Source organism: Xiphophorus maculatus, chromosome 18 (genome assembly GCF_002775205.1).
Source record: "Xiphophorus maculatus strain JP 163 A chromosome 18, X_maculatus-5.0-male, whole genome shotgun sequence".
Taxonomy (NCBI): Eukaryota; Metazoa; Chordata; class Actinopteri; order Cyprinodontiformes; family Poeciliidae; genus Xiphophorus; species Xiphophorus maculatus.
Window position 1 is genome coordinate 18,982,468 of NC_036460.1, and position 23,971 is coordinate 19,006,438.

General features: G+C 36.0%; 1 protein-coding gene across 3 annotated transcripts in view; it reads left to right on the forward strand.

The window, feature by feature from the left end:
- Positions 1 to 23,971, forward strand: part of fam168a (family with sequence similarity 168 member A) — a 34,713-nt gene that overhangs the window by 958 nt on the left and 9,784 nt on the right. The window contains exons 2-4 of one of the 3 annotated variants that reach the window (XM_023351325.1): positions 15,833 to 15,940; positions 16,506 to 16,597; positions 21,209 to 21,289. In XM_023351325.1, the coding sequence (XP_023207093.1) occupies positions 15,879 to 15,940; positions 16,506 to 16,597; positions 21,209 to 21,289 (235 nt within the window). In that variant the 5' untranslated portion in view covers positions 15,833 to 15,878. The remainder of the gene's footprint in view (positions 1 to 15,832; positions 15,941 to 16,505; positions 16,598 to 21,208; positions 21,290 to 23,971) is intronic. The other 2 variants (XM_023351326.1, XM_023351327.1) reach the window with 2 other exon arrangements.

The window sequence follows — 23,971 nt, forward strand, 5'->3', positions numbered from 1 at the left end:
GTGTTTTGGAGTTTGATTTACGGCTTTCTAATATCCCTGCGTGCTCAGATCCGTTTAGTTAAAACTGTAAGCTGCAGAGGTACACGACTGCAGACTGCTTTCTAGCTGTTTTCACCAAATCGCATCATTTGGACATGCTTTGTATGCAGAGGATTGGATTTGAAAGAAACGAGTATTTCAACATTTGTACACTCTTCGTGTCAAGGCCTGTTTAAAAAGAGACTGCTGAAATTTCAACGTGAACGTTTCATTTTTAGCAATGCGAGAATCTTCCCCTGCTTTAACATGAGTCCTCTTAAGATTTCCTCACACAGGTGTGCAAACAACACATCAAGTCACCTGGGATTTCTCAGTTTTAAAAAAAAAGTAACTATTTAGACAGATTAAACAGTGGACTGTTGCATTACATTTTAATAACTTTTTGCACACCTATTCATATGTCGGTACACCCCACATCTTTACCATCAGTGCTAATTGAATAAAATTTATCTCCTTTGCCAGGCTTGTATGATTTTCACTGAACAATAACATTGATTAAAAATACCACAATGTTGCATGTAAGTATAAATGTATTATGAGAATTCCGAGACATCTGAGCTCAATATTTCATTAACTGTCCATTGCGATTAACCACATTTTCCTCCGATTTCTCCATAATTACAGTATCTCCATATCTCTCCCTGGGCTGTCTGATCTGGATCACTAAGATCTTTATCTCAGTGATCCACTAAGGTGCAGTGAAAGTTCATCCAGGTACCAAATATAAAATTACCAAGTAAAATTGTAATGTATGCCACCTGAAACAGTCCAAACATTTCTTTCCGGTTGAAATGCTGCATACGCGGATGTTTTGAGTTAATGCATTGTGCAGCTCTAAAATCTATTTAAAAATAACAGAAAGATTACCATTATTTAGAAAGATTGTGCAATAATTTCACTAATACTGTTCTGATATTATGATATTGTCTGGTTAATTAGTTGGTCTTTCTGTGTGGGCGATCAACTCAGCGAGTGGCAAGTGCATTAGGCTTCCTAAAGCCAGCTGACTTGCAGTGCACACTTTAGCATCTTACGAGCCATATTAAACTATATAACATGAAATTAGATTTTTTATTATTATTATTATTTAGTATTGATACTTTATGTTCCTGGCAAGCGGCTTTGACCTTTGCCTGTATCTCTTTTTTGTATTAAGGAATTACTTTTGTACCAAATAGTAACAACATTTAGTTCAGGAATCCTTTTGATTCGTACTCAGTGGTGTCTGCTTTTTCATTTTTTACTCGTAAAATAAAATCTCTTCATCATGAGCACCAGAAGTTAATTAATTCAACTTGATAAACAAACGGTGGAGGGCTAATTCAATAGCTCATCCTCAGAATTGCGTTTAAACGAAATGCAACAGTATTGCTTCCTTCTTGGAAATCGACTTTATCAATTTTTGCAGAGAAGGCGGCGGAATCAATAAAAAGGCTGGCATATGTGTTTAATGCTTGAAGGTGATGAAGTGGTTGATTTCAATTTCAGCATCACCCTAAGGTGACCCCCGTTTGCCGCATGAGAAAAAGGGGGTGGGAGGTACGTGTGTGTGGACTTGGGTTTGAATGGTTGGTGGGATGGACAATGTAGCCGTAAAAATGTCAGACCATTGAAAGATGCAGTCGCTTCATGTTTTGTCAATCAGTGGCTCTCTTATAGACTTCAGCCTTTATTCTCTGTGTGATTTGAACAATTTAGTGATTTACTCATTACTGGTGAGTAAATAAACAGATGGCGCTGAGCTAAATTGCGCTTCCCTCTGGTTCACCTTGTCCAACTCGCACTCACTCAACCAAATCTTTTTTTTTTTCTTTTTTTTTTAAGCCGCCAGATGGGAGAGTCTGCATTGTTCTACACTTGGTTAAGAAGTGTTATTGAATTTTACTGAAATTGTTTGTTGTGCTTTATTACTTGAAATTGAATATATAGACAAATGATAGAAAAGGAACAAAGAAATGTGATCGTTTTGTATTTTGGCTATATATTTTTAGAGGACATACAGAGATGGCAAATTTGAGAGACATTCTTAACTGGTTTAAAATCACATACATCATTTTCCACACTAAAAACACAGACGACGACTAACTTTAAAAATCCAATTTCTTTTTTTTTTTTACATCAGGGAAAATTGATACAATCTTTTTTTCAGAAAAGTCAGGTCTGATTCTTAATACCTTTGTGAACTACAAATAACTGGCCATCTGTGAGTTGATTGCAACTCATAACTTTTGAATGATTTCTAAATAAATATGTCAATACTGCTATTAATGGAAAAAGGGTAAATGTAAGGCAATTTACCAATTTTCATATAGAAAATATTTTGCAAAGTATTTTTGATCCATGGGCAAATAAAACTTTGTGACATCAGACATGTCTGTACAATAATAGGCTGTGACATCTTTAAATAAATCATAATTTCTCATTGAATATGTACTAAGCAGGCTTTTGCTGGGCAGTACCAATTTCAATTCAATTTCATTACAGCTGCATACATTCAAACATTGTAATCAACTTAGAACAGTTTTGAATCCAACTTAGAAAATTTATGCATGAAAAGGTCCAAAATTATTTATATCTGGCGTCAATTTAAATTTAAAGTTCTCATTTGACCAATAATCTTGTTTCATCTCTCAAAATATAATAAAACCTTGTGAGAGGCCTAGTAATTTTGAGAAAAAAATGATCTCACTTTCATAAAATAAAATAAAAGTACATGAAAGTAGTTGTTTGACATATTTTTAGATTATAGTTTTTTTTCTTCTTCTTTTGGACATGTTTCAGTGTTTCCTTTAGGGACATGGCCTTGCGAGGCAGGGGGAGGATTTTTAGGGGAGCGCAGATTGATCACCGTGATTTCTTTAATTTTGGTTGATTGACGATCACTCGTTTCACTTGATTGGTTTCACTCGTGAAACCAATCTTTTCTACTACCACAAGTTTCTGGGAGGGGACTACCAATAGTTAGCCTGCTGTTGCCAACTTTGCAACATTTTTTGCCTGTTTTTGCTTGCGATTTGTTTGTACAGAAACAAATCGCTGTAGGGCAAAATCAGTCAGGTATTTTAAATATCAGTGATCAGCCAGGAAACTAAAATCGGTGCACTCTTATTTTCTTTTAATAACATCCATAATAACAGTTACTCTTGCTGCTGCTTGCAGGAGAGCAAGCTACTGCTATTGAAAAGAAATTCAGCATGTTTAAAGAAATGCAGATATCCTTGCCTGCTTTGCAATTGTTTTTCTGTGCACTCTCTGTCTGCTGCTGTGAGCCAGAGTGTCGTTGACAGAGTAGAAGTGCGTGTTTTGGGTTTTTTTTGCCACATTTGCTTTTGCTTGAAGAGGCATTATTAGTGGGATAAAATGATCTATTGTGATGAATCAATTAACTGTAATCTAATTTAGTAACTGATTAATCGTCAACCGGAGCATATAGACTCTGAAAAACCCATTTGCTGAAAGAACACAATCAGAGCAGTAGTTAAGACAAAACTGTACAAAGCATTGCACTTAAGATAAAAAAAACCCTTCTTTGTAAACATTTTACTCAGAATTTCTTTAGTTTTCACATTTTTATGTTGGAAATATAGTTTTCTTTAGCTAGACATGCATTCTTTTCTACAAATGATCAAACGTACACTAAAGGAATGCTATATTTTTGTATTTTAGGCAGTACATTGTAAGCTTTTCTCTCTAAAAAAAAGAAATGTAACTGTTTATTTAATGCATTTGAAATATTTAGTTGGTTAAATGAAAAATATGCCAGTTTGTTTTATCCAATATTTCATCTCAATAATCGTTAACTAAAATAATCATTTGTTGCAGCCCTATGATGTATACATATTAGTATGAACCTACAATATCCGACCACTGAGGAAAGTCTTTTGTTGATCACAATTTTTTTTTTTCAAAACTGTTGCTCATTAATGAAAGCTGTATTTGTGCAAAGTTGAACACTGTTTTATATGCAATAAAATGCTCTTATTTTACCTTCCTCTGTGTGCTTAGTTCCACTTCCACCAAAAGCAATATAACCCGTCTTCTGCTAATATTGCTCAGAGTTATTGATTGTTTATCTTGGATTTATATTTAAGACCGATGATGATGGTGGTGAAATGTGTTTCATGAGTGGATGTACACTTTCTATCCCCTTTCACTCTTGGAAACTACTCGGATTGTCATTTGCAATAGAGACACTTTTTGTACAGTCCAAATGTGGAACCTGTTGAACTGGTTTCAGTGTTTTCTGTAAATATTTACTATAGTAATAATGAAAAAGATACCTTTGCAAATTGTTTGCATTCATAATTGAAATTAGCATAGTCTCCTATCATCTTTCCAACAGTTTGTTGAAACAGTCTCTGAGATTTTAATAATTCTCTGCAGTTAAATATTTATTTAAATGATCTGTTTCTGCAAAATGTAGCAGAAGCGGCAATTGGAAAAACAATATCCTGCTTAAGACCTCACATAAATAAGGAATCATCAATTTGCTAGTGTTTATTTACTGCTTTATTTTAATTCATTTTTAAAATTTCAATCCAATCTTAAGAAATTTAATGTGGGATAAGATTTGTTTCTCCTGCAAAAACCCCCCAAAACTGCTGATTAAAAAGCAAACATGTTTGAAGATGCCAGTGTTGTTGCTTTCTGCTGGTGTATTAAGATTGAGTTGATTTATGCAACTAGAACCTGAAAGTTGCCCTATATTTTTCAGCCAACTGTCTTTCTGGGTCAGGAAATTGTACCGATATGTGAAACTGCTCATCAGTCTAACGCTCCTAAGAATGGTTGTAAGTGGCTTAATGGACAGATGTTGTTGTGATGGTTTTCTGAAGGCAGTGTGTCAGAAGGAGCAAGGAGCTTCTTAAAGTTACAGAGGCCCAATTTCCAAGGGTCAAATTGCGAAGTTAAATTTCTTATAAGTTGTGTTTGATATGGAACTGAACAGCTAAAGGTAACATAGTTGTTTTACTGTGCTGTAAAGTGGCACTATGTGACTGGAAAATACATGCCAATTCTTGTAATATTGTTATATAGCTGATGATGACACTCGCCAACTAAACAATTAGATGCATTTCTCTATGCGTTTGTCACCACAAAAAAAAAAACAATCTCACTGTGGACATTACTTTTTGCTTCAGCTAAAATGAAACAAGAGTCTACTACATCTGCTAGGTTTTGAGCAATGCAGTTTGAGCACTGGCAGTGCACAAACAGCTACCTCTTTCCTCCTTCCAAAACGTAAATGACGCAATTAATCACTTGTTTTCATCCGCCCAGTTTTACTTATTGGGTCAGTAAATATTTCAAAATAACGACCAACCTGATCTGATACTTTATTGCCGGTAAATTCTGCCTCCCCAGTCATCAGTTTTATCTAGAGAAGGCCCGATCAAAACAATTTCCAAACGCTGGTTTTGGATAAGTTCTGTCTTGCCAATAGTATTGACTAATTCTGATTTTCCTTTTGAGAATAACAAAGCATTGATGGCACACAATCCAGTCAATGACTTGGACCACCATTATTATTATTATTTTATTTTATTTTTTTACCAATGGAAAGGATACTTTAAGACTTAAAAATGGTTTTCTGAAGTCCAGAGTGCGGTATGTATGCTGACGGTTTTTATTGTGAAGGTTTGAATGAAATTCTCTCACTTCACTTTCTGTCTCTACTTTTATCAAATAGACGATTGTCTTTTCAGACTGGAGCGTAGGCAGACCCCCGCCAACTGTAGGCAGACTCACATATACAATGCTAGTAGTTCAAGCTAGAAACCAATAAGCAAGACTATTCTGAAAGTGGCATACAGCCGGCTAAAAGCGAACTTACTTAGCTTTATATGTAAGGCATCTAGTGGCTGCTAGAGGCTGACTCATGTTTCTTCTTTCTGTGAGGACAAAAGCACATTTTAAAAGCCTCCATGCACTTACAAAGTGCTAGATCGTAATGTATTTATAAATCATCCCCACTGTTCCTTCACTGTCTCATCTTTGTGTCTGTTATGATGGATCTGCGTTTGATGGACAATCGGAAAGCGATACATAGTTGCTGAAGTTTTTTTTAAATTTTTAATTTCATTTTAAAGCAGTGATACTAAGTGAATACAGTGATACAAAAATGAAAACCAGTAAGCATTTCATCCCTAAAACAAGCTAGATAATGAAGTTAAGGAAAGGGAGAAAAACAATACTGATACATTTGAGCAAGACTGTGTCCCTGTAGATAACAACCTCCTTGCTTTGGTACATTTTTAGCACATTCTAATCCTTCATAATCTATAAACAGTATATTGCTCTCTTCTAACTTCCAGTGTTAAAGAAAGTTTCCTATTATTCATTGAGTTTTTTTTAGTGCTTCTCTTCTCTACGGTTTTAGTGGCCATTGTGTTTTGTGACAGTCTGTTGTAGTAAACTTTAAAGCAGTCAGCATTTAATGATTTTTGGATTTAACACGATTGATTTCTTTCTTTTTTTTTTTTTTTAGAAAGACGTGCAAGATCCATAAGAAAATGTGATTTCTTATAAGAAGCTTTTTTGTGATGCCACATCAGAATGTTGTCCTGAAAATGTGATAACATTGCTCCAAGGAAATATTCATATGGTTTGATCCACTTGTTATTTTACACAGTATTCAATTATTCTCCAGAAGAAATGAATGAACTATAAATACTTTATCAATGTGAGATTTTCTAAATAATAAAGGATTTGTTTGTAGCTTTATGGCTCTTAGTTATCAAGAAAAACAACATCTTACTCTCTTTATATTGATTTTGTAAATATAAGAATAAGCAAAAAAAACAAAAACCCAAATCAGCAGCTTTTTAACATAAACTCCCCCTCACTGTTTACCTTTTCGTCACTGACTGGCATTTTATAGTAGATGTGGATGACTGATATAAACATCTTTTATGTCTCTTAGCTGGTTGTCATCCATCCAGCCTTCTTTGTTGTCTGCTGTCTAATGACTGCAAGGATAGCTTTGTTGTTCACATCCAGGCTTTTGTTGCCAGTTAGCAGCATGTTTTCGTAATCAAATGATCATATTTAATCCAAAGCGGTGTGAGAGCAACGTTTTAATTTTCTTACAGACGTTGTGTTTTGACAGAAGAATCAATGCATCGTCATAAAAAAATGAAGAAAGTGCTTTTCTGTCATGATATATCTTAATAACACAGTTACAGAAGATGTAATTATTCTTTACAGTAATGTAGAATAGTAATCAAGGACCACAGCAGGGATGAGGAACAACATAGGCAGACTATGCATCATACTTAATGGTGCGAGCGCTATGTGTGCGTTATTCTTGTCCTGAGTGAAACGGCACAGAGATGTCGGTTTAATCCAGGAATGGAGACCCCATGAGGTGTGTGAGGGATGAGATGATTTTATAGAGGAGAATAGAATGAGAGGAAGCCAGATCGTAGAGAAGTGGGAGGCAGTGTCCTAGATTGAAAATAGCCCAGAAGTGTTCAGAGGTCCTTGTTACAGGGCAGGTCTGACTGCGTGAAAAGGAGGAAGGGATTTATCAGGGAATTTTATCACACAGGGATGCGATGCAGTGGATTTAGTCTTGGACGTGTTTGTGCATAACCATAATGTAGGCGATCAGTAGCACACAAAGTCTGAGCTGCAAGTCTGTCTTATGGTGTTTGCCAATTCAGCTGATGTTTACCTAAAGGTTTGCAGATGCACAGGTCATTTAACCAGAGACTCAATTTTCCCTTTTTCGACTCAGATAGAGGTAAATACAGGTAAATTTTGAAAAAATTAACATTTTAATAATTGATGGCTAAAAATAATGACCATTTCCAGTCAATAAATGCATGAATTGATATCAAGTATTTTATCCTTTTGTCTTAATGTTTATCAGATTAAGTCAGATAAAGTTTAGGGAGATATGTTTTGATTCATAAATGGCAGTGATTTAGTAAATTCTTAATTTCTATTTAATTTAAAACTGCAACTTTGTATCAGAGAATGTTTTTTGGTCTGTTCTGTGTTTTTGTCTTTGTAATAAAATTGTTGGTCGGAAATTAGTTTTAGATCAGACCTAAAAAAACATAAAATAGAAGTTTCTGTCGACTGGGAAAAGCATCAGTACAAAATAAATCTTGTTTTCTCTTAGTTTGACTTGTTCTAAGTGAACAGGTCTAAAGACAAAAAAAAAACAAAGCTCCAACTAATTGACCAAAACCTGCATTATTGTTAACCAGAACTGCATTGATGCACTGCTCAGTATCATCACATAGGCTGTAAAAGGTATATTAATAAAAAAGAAAAGCAGAACAAAGGATATTTGCTGTTGACACATCGGATTATGCTCTCCAAGCATGTCTTTAGATTATCTTATCTCCCGTTTTCTCCTCATCTAATTCAAGTAAAACTCTTCTTTTTTCTTTCTGTAGGGCTGAAAATATAAAAAAGGCTTTCAGTTCTATTCTCTCTCCCCATGTAGGAGTGTGATAACGCCCACCGGTTTTGATTTGTTGCTTAAAGAGTAGATGCCTGGTGAGGTATTATGTGGGTGGATAGAGTCGATGTGGGGGTTGTGTTGAATTGTATGCGTTCTTCAGGACTGGTAGATTTCTTTGTGTGTGTGTGTGTTTTTTTTTGTTTGTTTTTTTTTTGCGATTGTTCCCGCCTCATATTTTTCACCTTCTCGGTTCCCCTTGAGAGGCTCCTTTTTTATGTACTGAAACGGTCATTAATATTTCTGTTGCTGAACTGTGGGTTTATTTAGTTTTATATCCACAGATTATGTTCCGACTCATCAGCTTTACAGATACGCATGGTATTGAGTTACACATACGTTTTAGTTGTGTTGTTCTACTGAGGGCCTTCAGGCTACAGGCCTGTGAGTTGAGCCCAAATGAAGTCCCTCTAATAGAGTTTGAGCTGAACGAAGTCCTGAAGAATAAACCTGGTAAAGTCAGGCAGCAGGAAGGTTTCCTTAATAATGCCAGTTGTCCCCCAGATGAATCTTTGACGTGTGAGAGTGTGTTCGTAAGGCGATGCATGTAAAAGCTTTCCTGCTCTACCTAAATGTCATTACTATACCAACCTGAGTTAATAACGGCTTCAAAATTAAAACGGCTATTTATTTCTTGAACAATATGAGGTTGTTAGTCATCCTGTTATGAATGCCTATTTTTATCCCTGTGATCTCAATGCTGAATAGTTTTCTTTCTTAGCTGTAAACTTTTATTGCCTGTATGCAGGGGAAAAGAAGTGATACCTGAATATAATGCAATCCCAGAACTGCTGATTAAATTACAGCTTGACATTAGAGAGAAGATTTGTCTTGTTGGAAGTACATTTTTGCAACAATTGAACAAAGATTTTTAAGTAAGTTGCCAAGGGCACATTTTCTTCTAACAACTGTAGGATAAGAACAATAGAAAAATGTGAATTTTCAATACACAATTTCACAAATATAGAATAGATAAGAAATGGCCTTTATTGGAAAAATTCAAGTGAACAGCAGCATCATCTAGGTTCATACAAAAAACTTCCAAAAGTGTTAAAAAAATATACAGAGAATAATAACAATAATAGTAGTAGCAATATATACTTTACAAGACATAACATAAATATGCAATTTATTTTTTAAAGCATGTCAATATTGCACTTAAGAACAAGTTATTTCCACATGTTGCACATCTGGCTCACCGATTTCCTAATGAGTGATTCTAGAGGGAAAGGATTGAGACGAAGCTTCAAGTTTCATGGTTTTGGCAAACACCAAAGACGGGGACACACTGTATTATTATTTATTTTATTTTATGCCATATCTTACCCCAGTTCTAGTTGTGGTCAGTGGAAGAGTGAGTCGGCACTAAACATCTGCTAGTGAGTGGTGGTGAAGACTAAAGTTTGCAAGTGGTCTGCCTTCAGCAGCAGGCAAACAAGTGTTTGATTTGACTTTTCTCAATCTGAAAGCAGTACTTTGAACTGATCACTGACCAAACTGCGTATTCTGATGTTGCAAACAACTGTAGTTTCAAAAGATGTTTCTTTTCAGTCAAGTAGTTTGTTTAGGAGATGATAATGTTTCTTGGTACCCAATAGCCATGCTTTTTCCCCCAGCATGATGCAAACAGAAAACTTAACCATTTCTCTTTTTTTTTTTTTTTCTTCCTGTGAGTAATCCACAAGCAACAAAACTCATTGGTTTACTCAGATTTTATAGCTCTTGGGTAGAAAGATTTTCTTTTTCTTAATTCTTGCCCTACAAACACCATTGTTGCTTGAGAGAACACTGCAACGTTTGTGTGCGAAGCAAAACAAATTAGGATCAGAAGAAGATTCTGATTTCAAACTGGAACAACAGATTGTAGAAGAAAATCTGTATTTACACCACAAACCTCTTTCACCCTCAGTAGGGGTGCACTGATTTGTCGCCGCCGATTTCCTTAATTTTGGGAGATGGGCCGATACGTACATGTGGAGCCGATCTTATTTACCTCGGTCTAAAAATCAGCTGTTGTCCTATTTTACTCTCTGGTGAGACGAGAGGTTTGATTGACACCAGGCCCATCAAGTCATGTTTGCAGTTAACAATAGTCGCCTCACTGTTGCCAACTCAGTGACTTTTGATATTTAGTGACATTTCAGACAAACATAAATTGGTACCAGGCAAAATCAGAATCGGTAGGCCAGGCTTTTTAAAAGATTGATAATCTGTGATATGCCTGAAACTGCAATTTTTGCACCACTAACCTTCAATTTTGTTGGACAGTGATTTCTCGCACTCCGAGACAAACTCTGTTTGTCTGATGGCATTATACAAAGCCTGCCTGCAACTGTACTATGCTAAACCTGTGTAGACATGGGTGATATTAATGTCTACACAGGTAGACAAAAACTGACTCAAAAAAGCCCGTTTTTTGAGTCACATTTCCACAGGAAAAAAAAAAAACTAATACTGAACCGCGAATAGGGTAGTCCACTTCATTTAATCAGGAGACAAAATTGTTGCTACTTTTTTCAAGTTATCCTATGAGCCACAAAGTTGTATGTTAAATAGAAAGAAACACTCTGTTTGCGTTTGTTTCTACAAATACACAATAATCCCTTCTGCCTTTCCGCTGTGAATGATCTGTGTAAAATGGTCTTATCTGGCCGCAACACAGAAGTTTTACTGGTTTAAAAAAAAAAAGAGAGAATTTTTATGAGTAGAGACTGTGACTGTTCGTCACCCTCCCCCCCTCTTAAAAAGGAAAACGCAGTGAGTTACTGTTGGACTCTCCCACTCAACACATGTTTCTGTTGTCCTCCGTTCCGCACATACTCCCTCATTAAAAGCATTGTGGAGCCCCTCTTGTTCTCACCCTTTCTCTTTTTTTCCCTTCACCTTTTTCTGCAGTCCAACTCACTGAATTAGACGAACACACCCGAGTCTCACTGCTCTATTCATGCACAGCTGTAATTGGGTATGTATGTGTTGGGAGGAGAAGACCTCTGGGTCTCTGTAGCCACCTGTCCTTGTGTTAATGGGCTTTGTTGCCTCACTTAGCATTTTTATATTTTTGTCTGAGAAATAACATTATTAATGTGATGATCAGATCAGTTCTCTTACTTGTTATGACATTGACTTTCTATCAGTTTTATTGGAAGCTTTATCATTTACCATTCCAGGAACAAAATAAGGACATCTTAAGCCTTGACTTGTTAGTTGAAGACAATAGAGGAGGACAATTTTATCACTTTGATCATAACTGTGATGACCAGATCTGTAGCTGTTGCTTGGTTATGAGTGCCCCAAGTGAGGTAGAAGTATGGGGTTTTGAAGTTTATGAATTATTGTAATACACTTATTTCTTTACTATTGAATGGAATCAGACAATTTTAATGTATTGTGCCAAAAATATATGTCAATCATGGCGTATGTGGTGTATTTTAAACCTGTTTAAATGAGTTAGAGGTTGTGGTGCTGTGTAGCTCGTCTGCTTGAGGAGAAACTCTAGTTCTTCACGCTGTTTTGGATTCGATTCCTGGTCACATGTCCCTATCTCTCTATCCTTTCAGATTACTGATCAGCAAAGGCTACTTGTGTTAAAATAATTGCTTAAAAAAATATGCAAGAAGTTGCTGTGTTTTTTTTTGTTTGCTTTTTTAAATTCAGACAAGTGACTTAGCAAAAATATTACATTTAATTCTTTTCTGTAAAGCTACGGTTACGATTTTTCTCACAATTCCATCAGGTGAAAGGTCAAAGAGCATTTCTAAACGGATTTTAATCAGTTTGCACAATGGTGTCAAAACGTTTCAAGCACAGTTGAAATTAAGATGTCAAAACACTAAAGACTTCAAGTGCTGCGTCTCAGACTGTTCTGACTATGAAAACTTTGCATTATATTACAAATTCATCCAAGTTATTAGTCTAACTATAATTAAGATCATACTATGAGCTGTTGTAATTAGATTAATAGAGCTCAATTTGAAGTTCTTTATACAATGGTATGTATGTTTTCATACTGATGCTAGAAAACATTGTTTTGACTACCCTGGCAAAAAAAAAACCCAAAACAAATACAGATAAGTCCTATAGTCTATTTTTAAATCACACAATCGAAAAGTTAAGCAGACAAGTCAGGCCATCATAAAAAGCCCAAATATCCAACTTGGTCTTAGTAGAAGCATTATCCCTCAGTCAGCTAGTAGTAGGTAGAACAGAAGTGGTCTGGTGGTTTCCTTCTGGTTGTTTTGTCACGCTGTTGGACCTCAACCTCAAAAAGACTCGTTTGCACATTTATAAAGTCCAAAGCTGCACTAAACACCTGGTTCCCTGTGGTGCCAGAAACATACCTGTTATATGTTTACTGCCTTTTGCTTTAAACTGGAGCAACACATCTGAAATGATCATAAACAATCCCAAAATGACCAATCTGTAATCCGCAACATTTTAATTTGGTAGGTCAGTACTTAATAATAATAAATTGCAACTGACATTTGCCAAGGACTTGGTGTATTTCTCTTAATCTGCATCATTGGTCAAAAATGTGAAACCATATAAAAGTTAAGTTTATGCATTATACTGCATATTTTGTGCGTTTGTCATGAACATTTTAGTATCCTTAACCCTCTATGGCATGGCGTTGCCCTCAGGCAACAAACCACATAGCTGTACCTCACATTGCTCCTTTATTTTATTTTTTGGGGGGCATGATTTTTGACATATTTTTGTCCAAAAAATAGTTCTTTTATGAATATAGTTTTTGTTTGATTTGTATTTCATTTCTCATAATCAGTGTAGACAATCTTGGTGTTCTAGACCAATGTTACCCTGAGGCAACAAACCCAAATCTGGTTCCAGGAGGTGTCAGAGTCCGATTTTATGATTGACATGTAATTAGGGACCACCAAGCTCCCAAAGAATGCAGGAAAATATTTCTTCCCCACAAAAATAAAAAGTCATGCCATAGAGGGTTAAGTCGAGGCCAAACCAGAGCTGTGTAGAACTACAACTTTTAGTTTGACTTTGGAAACATTTGCATGTAAAAACGCACATTAATGTAGGCGGGGAAAGTAAACGATAAGTTTAACAAAGAAGAGCCGCTCGGGGGGAGATGAAAGGTGGGAGGCTGAGCAGAGCTAGAGGAAGGAATTAAATCACAAATGATGCAGTAGATTAATGAGGATTGTACTGCGAGATGTCTCGAAGCAGGTTAATCATCTCCCCTGAGACGTAATTTCAGTGTGAGACACCAGTTTAAGAGGCGAAATAGAGCTGGTGTGTTAACGCTCTTGTTTTACAAGAGCACTGGCACACAAGTTTGGATTTTGGGACTTGTATTCCACCATAAAAACACTTTTTAAAAAAGAGCTCAAGATACATTTTAGTGCTTTTCGTGTACTATAGTTTTTTGGATTGATGCTGGTGTTTCAGGACTTCTATAAACCCCATGTGTATGAATTGACACACTAATAGGATTCAACGGATTTGTTCTAATTAATGGACTTTTTTTTTGTAATTATTTTTTTATTTAGAAAGACAGATTTCCATCACATTTGTTAATTACAGCTTTACCCATTTAAGATCGTACATGAGTATACAACCAGAGAGTCCAAGTGATTTTTGTCCATACTGCCTTTCTGGTATTTTCTTTTACAGACTATCACTAAATTTTGTTGTAAACGATAACAAAAATGAACAGAATTGAACAATAATGGGGATTGCACCATCTCGAGCAATAAAAACCACAAGAACATACAAGGGCAGGGCACATAATCCACAAGAACAATCAAATGAAGTCAGATCTAATTGGATTTACATACTCAGTCCATTTAATCCAGATCTTATAAAACTTTCCCTTTTCAACTTGGAGGGAAAAAGAAATCTTTTCCATAGCATAAATCTGGTAAACAATTTCAATCCATTCATCGATAGTGGGTGGATCTGGTTTAGCCATTTCCTTGTGATGGCTTTCTTACCAGTAGTATAGCCAGCAGTTTTTTGTCTATATTGGTCCATGTGTCCAATTGTAAGTTGCCCAAGTACAACGTTTCACATTTGAATGGAATTTTTACATTGAATATATTTTCAATGTGTTTGTGGAACTCCCAATAATTAATGGACTTTAAAGCACAAGCTGAGGAAATAGCTCAGGAAAGACTTTAAAATACTTCTATTATTTTACTAATTACTGAATAACTTGGCACCAAAGCGCATTGAAGACCTGTTGTTTTCTGAACCTTCCAGACCACTGAAGCCTTCTGGTTCTGGTCTACTCTGCATTCCCAGAACCAAACATGGAGAAGCAGCATTCAGTTTTTATGCTCCAATAATCTGGAATAAACTTCCAGAAAACTGTAAAGATGCTGAAACGCTGAGTTTATTTAAACCAAAGCTACAAATGCACCTGTTTAGAGTTGCTTTTGTTTAGTTATAAGTGGACCATTGGTCAACACATTGGATGTGTATTTGCTTGATTTGACAAAATGCAATGTTTATTGCTTATTTCATAATTAGCAACTGTACCGTGTTTTTATGGTGTAAAGCACTTTGATGTGTCTCGTTGCTGAAATGTCCTTTACGAATAAACTCGACCTGAGGGTGGATCCGTTAATTTTCATTTAATTCAGTTTAAAAATGTGGTTTTATAAAGTGAGAAACCATTGACGGAGTACTCCTGCTTCTCATAAGGAACTGCTGAGGTTTGTGGTGTTAGCCACAGGATACTCAGCACCCTCTCATACACAGCAAATAACAGAGCTACTTTTTACAAGCACACTTCAAACGCCACGTCCCGTCTGTCCTGGGAACACATCATCTCGAATAAAACACACATTTCACACACAGACACGCACACACATTCCCCTCCTTTTTTTTAATTTAGAACCCTTCAGTCCTCGCTCGGCGTCTTCTTTCAGCCTTGGTGTGCTGTGTTTTGTTTAGTTGTTGTGCTTGCTGTCACCTGCCTGCTCACTGGGTTCGTTGTGCTTTTTCATGGGCTGGTTCCGTGTTTGTATCGCCGCTTGTGTTTCTTGTTAAATACAGCACGTTTCATGTGTGTATACTCATACATAGTCATGGGTTGCTATCACTTTGATACACATTTTATAGGTTTTACAAGTAGCAACTGAGGAGACGGTTTTGGATCAGTTGTTATCAGCTGTTATCACTCAGAAAGGCACTCGGCTCTGCTGCTCTCACTAACCATTTACCGTTGCACTGGTGCTTGCTTTTTTTTTTTACCCCGTTTTTCTTTGCTGTTTTTTTTTATTTTATAATTTCACTATATTTTCCTGTGTTCATTGTAATCATGACCTCTCGCTGTTTTAATTTCAGATTTGCATATCCACTTCCACTCCTCCCTCATTTGCATACAGCAAGAATGGCGAGCGGGCATCCCACAGACAAATTCAGTTTCATGTATCAACCAGACACGCACAAGAGGTACGGGGCACGCATGAACACACACTCACATTATCACTAAAACACTTTCAGAATGCCCAAATTCATCTTCGGCAGGTAAGTTGGACAGAACTGAGGCAGAGTTCTTTCTTTTCTTTTCTTTTTTTTCTGCAGGGCATGCGGCATTAACAAAACCTTTACCCTGAGCCGGTTCTAGCACCTGAATCCATTAATAGGTTGCTCCATTTTTTCCCCCTTCCAGTTGTGAAAGTCTGGCTGTGTGGCGCATTCAAGACCGCACAGAAGACGCTAGTTCTCAATGAATCCACACCTCCTTGTGCTTTCCAGCCAGTACTTGTGCTCCGTGTTATTTCAATAGTCTGAGTGTATTCTTACGTTGAGCCTACATAAGGGCGATGAGTCACAGGGCTTGATGACTTTCAGATTTGTTTTTTCCTCTTCATGCCGAATACCTTAGACGAATGTAATGTTAACAGTATGTGTGTCTTTCATCAACTGACATGAATTACATGTGTTGTTTCTGTTTTCCTTTTTCTATTTCAACCCTCTTCCCTCTGTTCCACCCCCCTCCTGTCTTTCTTCTTAGTAAAAGCAGGTTATCTTCAGCCATGAATCCAGTCTACAGTCCTGTTCAGCCTGGCACTCCTTATGGAAACCCCAAGAACATGGCCTTCACAGGTGAGACAGGCATCCACTGATGTGCTGGCTTCTTATGCAGTCTGGAATATAATGGAGACAAGTATAGAATTAGATTAAAGGGGCAGTATTATGTAAAATTCACTTTTTTGGGCTTTACATCGCATCACAAATGAGAGCTGCAGCTTCTGAGCCTCTGCCTCACAGAGCACCCTGCCCCACGGCTCCCACTCCCAGCTCCTTCAAACTAGCCAGCAGGAATTAGCAAACACTGCCCATCTGATGAACTCACTATTTGAGATATATATATATATATATATATATATATATATATATATATATATATATATATCTCATATTTGATATATACAGCATTTCTATAACAACTGAATCAACTAACATAATTAGTTAATTGTGCTATAAAATGGCATTGTAGCTGGAAAACACATAATACTGCACCTTTAAACACATTTTATGTTCTATTTGAAAAGAGGTATCCTATTATCTAAAGACACTACTTTCCACCTGTTTCTGTTTTTTTCCGTTTGGCTGTCCATCAATCTGTCATCTACACATGATTCATTCATCCATTTACTGTACATGGGTCACTTTTAACATTAGGTCTCCAACTGATGTTACTATAGAGTCAGCTAATCTGTTCAAGTTATGCTGATTGAAATTATTTCATTTCCTCCTTTTGTTGTGGGCTCACTTTCTGTTATCAATGCCAGTACGTGATTCTCCCTGATAAACCCTCACAGTTAATTAAAATTAGCCCTATATGTAGTTTGTGATTTATAGCCCCTTTTCTCCGTCTGTAAAATGATATGAATTAAGGTTTTTGTTTTGCCATGTGAGATCAAGTCAGACAGGGAAGCTGCAAAAACGACTAGTTAAAGCCAGACTGGTCATTCTACTAATAATTTATGTTTTCAAAAGCAGAATAAAATGTTTAAAAAGAATCACAAACTGTTTACAAGACTGTCAAATAAGTAATCAGTTTAGGTATTTTAACTGTACCTATACTGGTACTGGTAACTGTATTTCATATTTTGTTTCCACCCAAAATATGAGATACTTTAGGTAGGATAACCTTGACTAATAGTGAACCATTTTGGTCATTTTGATGTTGATTGTGATATGTGGACACACATGTAGAGCTTAAGCAGCACAAGTACTGTCAGGAGGAGAACATAAAATGGCTGATAGTGAATAAAAACTTTCATGAGTACATAAGCGGGTGTGGGTTTTTTTTACAATTTCCTGCAGCTTAAGACAAACGGTGAAAACTTCAAGACTATTTACTGAATTTTGAAACCGTTTCAAATTAAATGTTTATTGCAACAAGCTGTAACAAGCCATTAGCTGGTTAATTAGGCTAGCTATTTGCAATCATTGTACTGTTCTTTCTTGATTCTTTCCTTCTTGGTGTTTTTACTTCTTCCCTTTAACCCTTCCATTCTTCATTTCCTTTCTTGTGCTGCATTTTCTTACTTTTTCTGTTTTCTTCCTGTGTTCTCCCCGTCATTCTTTCCTTCCTTTATTGTTTTTTTTTTTACTTTGTCCTCTTTTCATTCATTCTTCCTTGCTTTGTTTCAGCCCCCCCCCAGCTTCCATATTTAAAGCATGTCCACTGTTCATTGCAATCCTTGTACTGTAAAAATATTGCTGGTATTTTAGAATTTAAAACGAAGACAATGAACAAAGAAGTCTGAAAAGTTGAGTATCAAGTCTATATTTTTACATAAAAGGAACTCTGTTTCTCTGTGCTCAGCAGTCTGATCACAGAGCTAGTGCGTTACTTAGAGTTGATGAGCTGGATGATGGACAAACTGTCCATAAGTATATGTTGGCTGGTCAGATTCCCCCAGCAGCCCATCCTTGATTAAATAAATATTACGAAGTTGTCGTTTATGACCACTACTTCAAGTATTTTTCCATTAATAATTAATGAAATCAAACGGCATGTTAAGCAGTACTTTTAGAAAGACTTTTATGTCCCTCTATTACCTGTTTAAAAGGGAAATTGCCAAAATATAAAGGACAAATAATTCACATTATTTTTTACATTGGTCTTCTAGCAGAATTACATTTTCACATTCCAAGGTTTCTCTAAACCCGTAATCTTGGTGTTATTGACTCAAATATTCATTCCCTTTGTACACATAGGCCTTCACTCAGACCATTCAGGCAGAAAATTGAATACAATAGAACAAGATACAAAAGCAGACTGTTTTCCATTTCCTAAGCCTTGGTAGGCATCGCTGCACATATTAAACCATCCCTCTGAACTATTTACTTAGGTCTTCACCAAACCTCTAAAGACGCCACGAGTTAAATTCTGTGAGATTGAGGAGTTCTGGCTTTTAACTAGGTCATCAAAACCGCCTGGTGTTTCATTGAGTTTTCCTCTACGATCCCAAGGATCTGGTTTTAATTATTGTGAAAAGAATAAAAGTTGATTGAAGTGGGTTGCAATGCAAAGCTTTTTTCCCTTCTTTTTGGCAAACTTTATTTTAATGTAATGAAGTTTTTCCACTATTTATTTAACAGTTCACGCACAATTAAGGTGTTGCCTTTGCTTTATGATTTCAATCTGTGATCAGTCATGTTACAGGGTTTCCTTTAAGCTTTTTCCAGTTTGAGTGGGAGCCTCTTCAGATACTTTTTATCTATGTTTCTTAACCTCTTTATAAAATTAGTTAAGGGGATATCGGTTGCCTCTCCTCTTCGCTCCTTCAGGGTTTTTTCACCAAAGTTGCTTCACTGATTGCTAGTTTGTTCTTCACTGGCTCTGTAAAACAAAACTGGACATTACAGAAAAAGGCTCTACAATGAGCATATATTGAGTTTCTGTAGAGAACCACAGGCACACTGTGACTACACAAATCACAATACTTGTTTCAGTTTCCCTACAAGAACCTTAATATCTCCACCTTAGCTTACTAATGTTGTATTAAACGGTCTGATTGAAAGCTGAAACTCTTACCTGTAATGTCCAGCCATACTGGAATTATTTAAAGCACCTGGTGATGATAAAATATAGAATGTTTTACTAAATGGATTTGGAAACGGCACTTGTCGGTGCAGCTTTTTGCTGTAGAGAAATTTACCTATATAGTAGTATGTGGCGAATAATATCCAAATTGAGCTCATGTTATTCTGCTGCATTTTGTTAATGTCATAGTCTAGTAGTTTTGTCTTTTTAATTGGACAGATTTGAACTGATAGAAACTCTGTGAGTTTTAAACATGGCACTCAACATTTTGATTGGTTGTTGATCCTCATGAGCTCAACTTTAGTTCTTTACTAAACTGATTCTCTTCTCCGGCCCGGCTAAAAGTCACAACTGAGTTGGAATCAACAAAGTGTCACAACTCCCAAGGAATATATTTGGCATTAACTGTGGTGATTCCTCAAAATGTAGAAAATTTCTGAGATTGGGGCAAAAACTAGCAAATGGTTTTCCAGTCCAATCCTCTAAGGCTGTAGATGAGAATTAATTTGCTAGTAATTATACTAATTACAAAACATTTCAACATACACAACAAATTTTGTTAGATTCTTTGTTGCATGACTTTGTGTTTTTATGATGTAAGGCACTTTGAAATGCCTTGCTGCTGAAATGTGCTATACAAATAAAGTTTGATTGATTGATAAAATTAATGCTTCCTTCAATAAATCAACCAACCAAACAACCAGTTAACAAATGCTAAATATTAGTATCAATGGTTGTTCATGATCATATCTATCAAAACCGGATACATTTTAAAATGTTACAACACATTTATTACACCTTTTTCAATTTAAGTTTAAATCATAAAGTAAAAATACAGTAAAAATTTAGTTAAGACATTTTCGAGCTTTTGCACCTCGTGGGTTTGTACAAATTTCTAGGAAACCTGTTTAAAAGACATCCCAATGCATTGTGTACAAGACAAATTGATCCACTAGATATGTGAGACCCATAGAGTCAAATTTTACATAAATGAGCTCCTATAAGACCCCAGACCAGTCCAGTTCATTCCAACACAATCCAGTCAAGTTACATGCAGTCCAGGTCAGTTTTAGTTCTAATAAAATAGTCTGATTTAGTTAACTATTTAATCCCCTTTAATCAGAGAAATGTTTTAAAAACTATCTTAGATTCTGTTGATTCTAAAGCAACACAAATAATCTGCATAATATAATTAGAATTATACTGTATTTTGAAGCTTGCTTGTTTTGCTTCCTGTCGTTGCTTCTTGGTATCTTTCCGTAGCTTCACGTTACATCCCAGAAAACTCTTTATCAGGTCGGATCTTTGTTGCTTTGCCCGACATGTGATTTATGACGCACAGCAGTGTGTGTCTACCCCCCTCACGTGCATCCTTATGCACGGCTAATGCTTCTGAATTTATCTCCTCCCACAGCATATTGGCAGGTGTGCCTTGTCTGCCTAATCGGTGAATGTTAGACACATTCAGCCGACTGTGTTATTGTTGCAGACGTTTTAGTTTTTTTTTTTTTTTAATGACTGCCATCTGTGCACATCCTGCTTCAAGCTAAATACTTTGTTGTACACTCGTTCATATGTGTGTTGTGTGTTCCCTGTGCTTATTTAGTGGGATTTTTGTAACATTTTCTTTTCCACCTGTGTTCTTCCTCTCTCAGCCTATCCAGGAGGGTATCCAGCCACAGCTCCCACCTACACTCCGAATCTCTATCAAACAGGCAGTCCTGGGTATCCACCAGGTGAGCTTGAACTCTCACTGTTCTACAAAGAGATAATAAAGCTGTCAGCTTTCATTGCTTTTGTTAAAGACATGTTAAAGGAGTTTTCTGCAGAAAAAAAAAAAATCCAATAAACGGGTTTTGATGAGGTGGGGATAGAGGGAAAATTTATTTTTCTCTGGTTTAAAAAGGAATAAAACCAGAACAGGCTGTTTGGGAAGCTTGTTGCATTCAAATGTTTTTTTTGTCAATTTGTTGCCTCTTTTGTTAACATTTTTTTTATTATAATCCCTAGTTCAGCTGGAACAGATTCATTACATGTTTAGAGAAATTAAGAATAACATACTTGTTCATTATCTACTAGTTTCTAACTAGTTGAAAGTAGAGAAAAATGGGAAAGTTTGTAACACAGATTCTAACATTTTGTCCAAATGTCATAAGTAATTATTACGAAACTTAATTAATGCTGCAAGAAGGCTTGCATGCCAGTGTCAAAAGGTCCACTTAAGCTGACTGTTGTATTTGCTTTAAGGAAAATGTAATTTGACAATAACTGTATCACTCAAAGTATGTTTTGTAAACTTCATACAAGTTTTAAATTTAAATCACAAGGATCGTAAAAAGGATACTTTCACTTACTGGAATGAAACATTATGTAGTTATTCTCATAAGCATTTAGAAGATTTTGATGGCTATATTTAAAGCTAGCTGCACAATATATCTGATTACATTTGTCATGGCAATACTTAACAATAGTATTGCAACTGCACATTTTCCTGACAGCTTTACTTCAAACTGAGAAATCATCAGTCGTATTCAACAAATTACTTTAGTTAATAAAGTAAATTTAGACTTGTTTGCCGTTTGCACCTGTTGATGCTAGACTGAAATAACAAGCAAACCTGCAGGTTTCCTTCAGTGCCTTTAATCAGTCTTTACACAGCATCTTACTGTGCTTCTGGTTTATTCAAAATGTTTCCGAGAACAACTTACCACCCAATGGGCAAAGATGGTGGGTGTTGTGCAACAATGGGTCTGACTTGGCTGTGAATCACTAAACAATAGTTGAGGGTAATTATTAACAAAACCAGTAATTTAGATCAAAATTGCCAAGTGGAGGCACCACCTGAGCATCAGAAAAAAAATAACAGCCAAATAGTTTAGACTGTTATTGTCTATGCAGTCCTGCTTGATGAGGTTTAGGTATTGAAATAATAGATGGAGAGATAAGCACAGTACTGACAATTTATTGGAGTTATTTTTGAACAGGAGTACACTATAAATTCATGGGGGAAACAAAAAAAATAACTTATCTCTAATATACAAGATTACCAGCAAAAATAACTTAACATTAGAATTAAAGGGTTGTTATTATTGTGCTGTAAAATCACGCTGTCAACTGTTACCTTCAGTTGTGATGAAAATGCTGTATATCTGAAAATAATTTAGAAGTTTCACTTTGCATCATAGCCACATCTGGCGCCTCTTCTCTTTAAGAACCTCGAATTTGGAAATGAGGACAAAATAATTCTCAACAAATTCAGATTAGTTTGCGCAATAATATACTGTGGGTTCTTCATACAGCATCACCAAAAGCATGTAAGAATGAAACATGAAGTGACTCAGAATTGTATAGAAATACCACAGTTCATTATGAATATCCATGCTTGAAGACCTAGGTTTGTATTGGAGATTTTTTTGAAAATGAGGCCAAATTAACTCTAAACTAATTCAAATTAGTTTAAGACTAAGTTGATAACATCATTTGGACTTGTGTTCAATCAACCATGTTACAATGCACAACTATAGTGAAGAGAAAACATTATTTTGAGAAATTAATGTTTAATAATTTCCTGAATTATTAAACTTTTGAACTATTGATTCTTAGTTTATTGATCGTCACCACAGTGACTGATTGCGATGAATCTAATTTGGTATTTTGGGATACCAAGGTGGCAACATAAACTGACATAAAGAAGTTATTTTAAACTCTCTCTCTTAAGTCCATTTATAACAATATTAACTGTTTTTAAACAGGGCAGCTATTATAGGAATGCGGTCGCTCTGAAGTTGCCTTAAGCCTCAGTAATTACCTTGGGTTAGCATTTAGCTTTTGAGAAAACTGACATTTAACACGTTCTTAGCTGTATTTTACATTGACTAGAGGAATGAGAAAAAGTAAAATGCAGGTAAAACAGAATAAACTTGCACGTCATGATTAAGACGATTCTTAATCAGTCAGTTACCTTATCAAACACTGTTTATATTATAGACTCCATGGCCTGCTTCTCCACTGCTCAGCTCCTCCAGAGTAGCCAGCAGCAATTGGAAAACACCTGGCAGAACTGTGCATCATTATAGGAGCTACTTCTCAGTGCAATGCTGGTAAAAAAAGAGTTATTAAAGGGTTAATAGATGAGCACTATTATGATGACTTCCTGAAGGCGGAGTTTCAGAAAGAACACAAGTTTTTAAAGAGGCATGAGGCCCAATTTCAAGGCGTCAAATCAGGAAGTACAATTTCTTTTTAGTCATATTTGATATACATAAGATTTTTATTACAAATGATTATGCTTTAAAATGACATGTGCCTGGAAAACACATTTCATTGCCCCTTTAAGAACAGGGAACCTCCTAACTCAGAGGTTCGGAATAATCTACAGATCTTTAATTATTAAAAGAGATGAGTAACGTTGGAAGAAT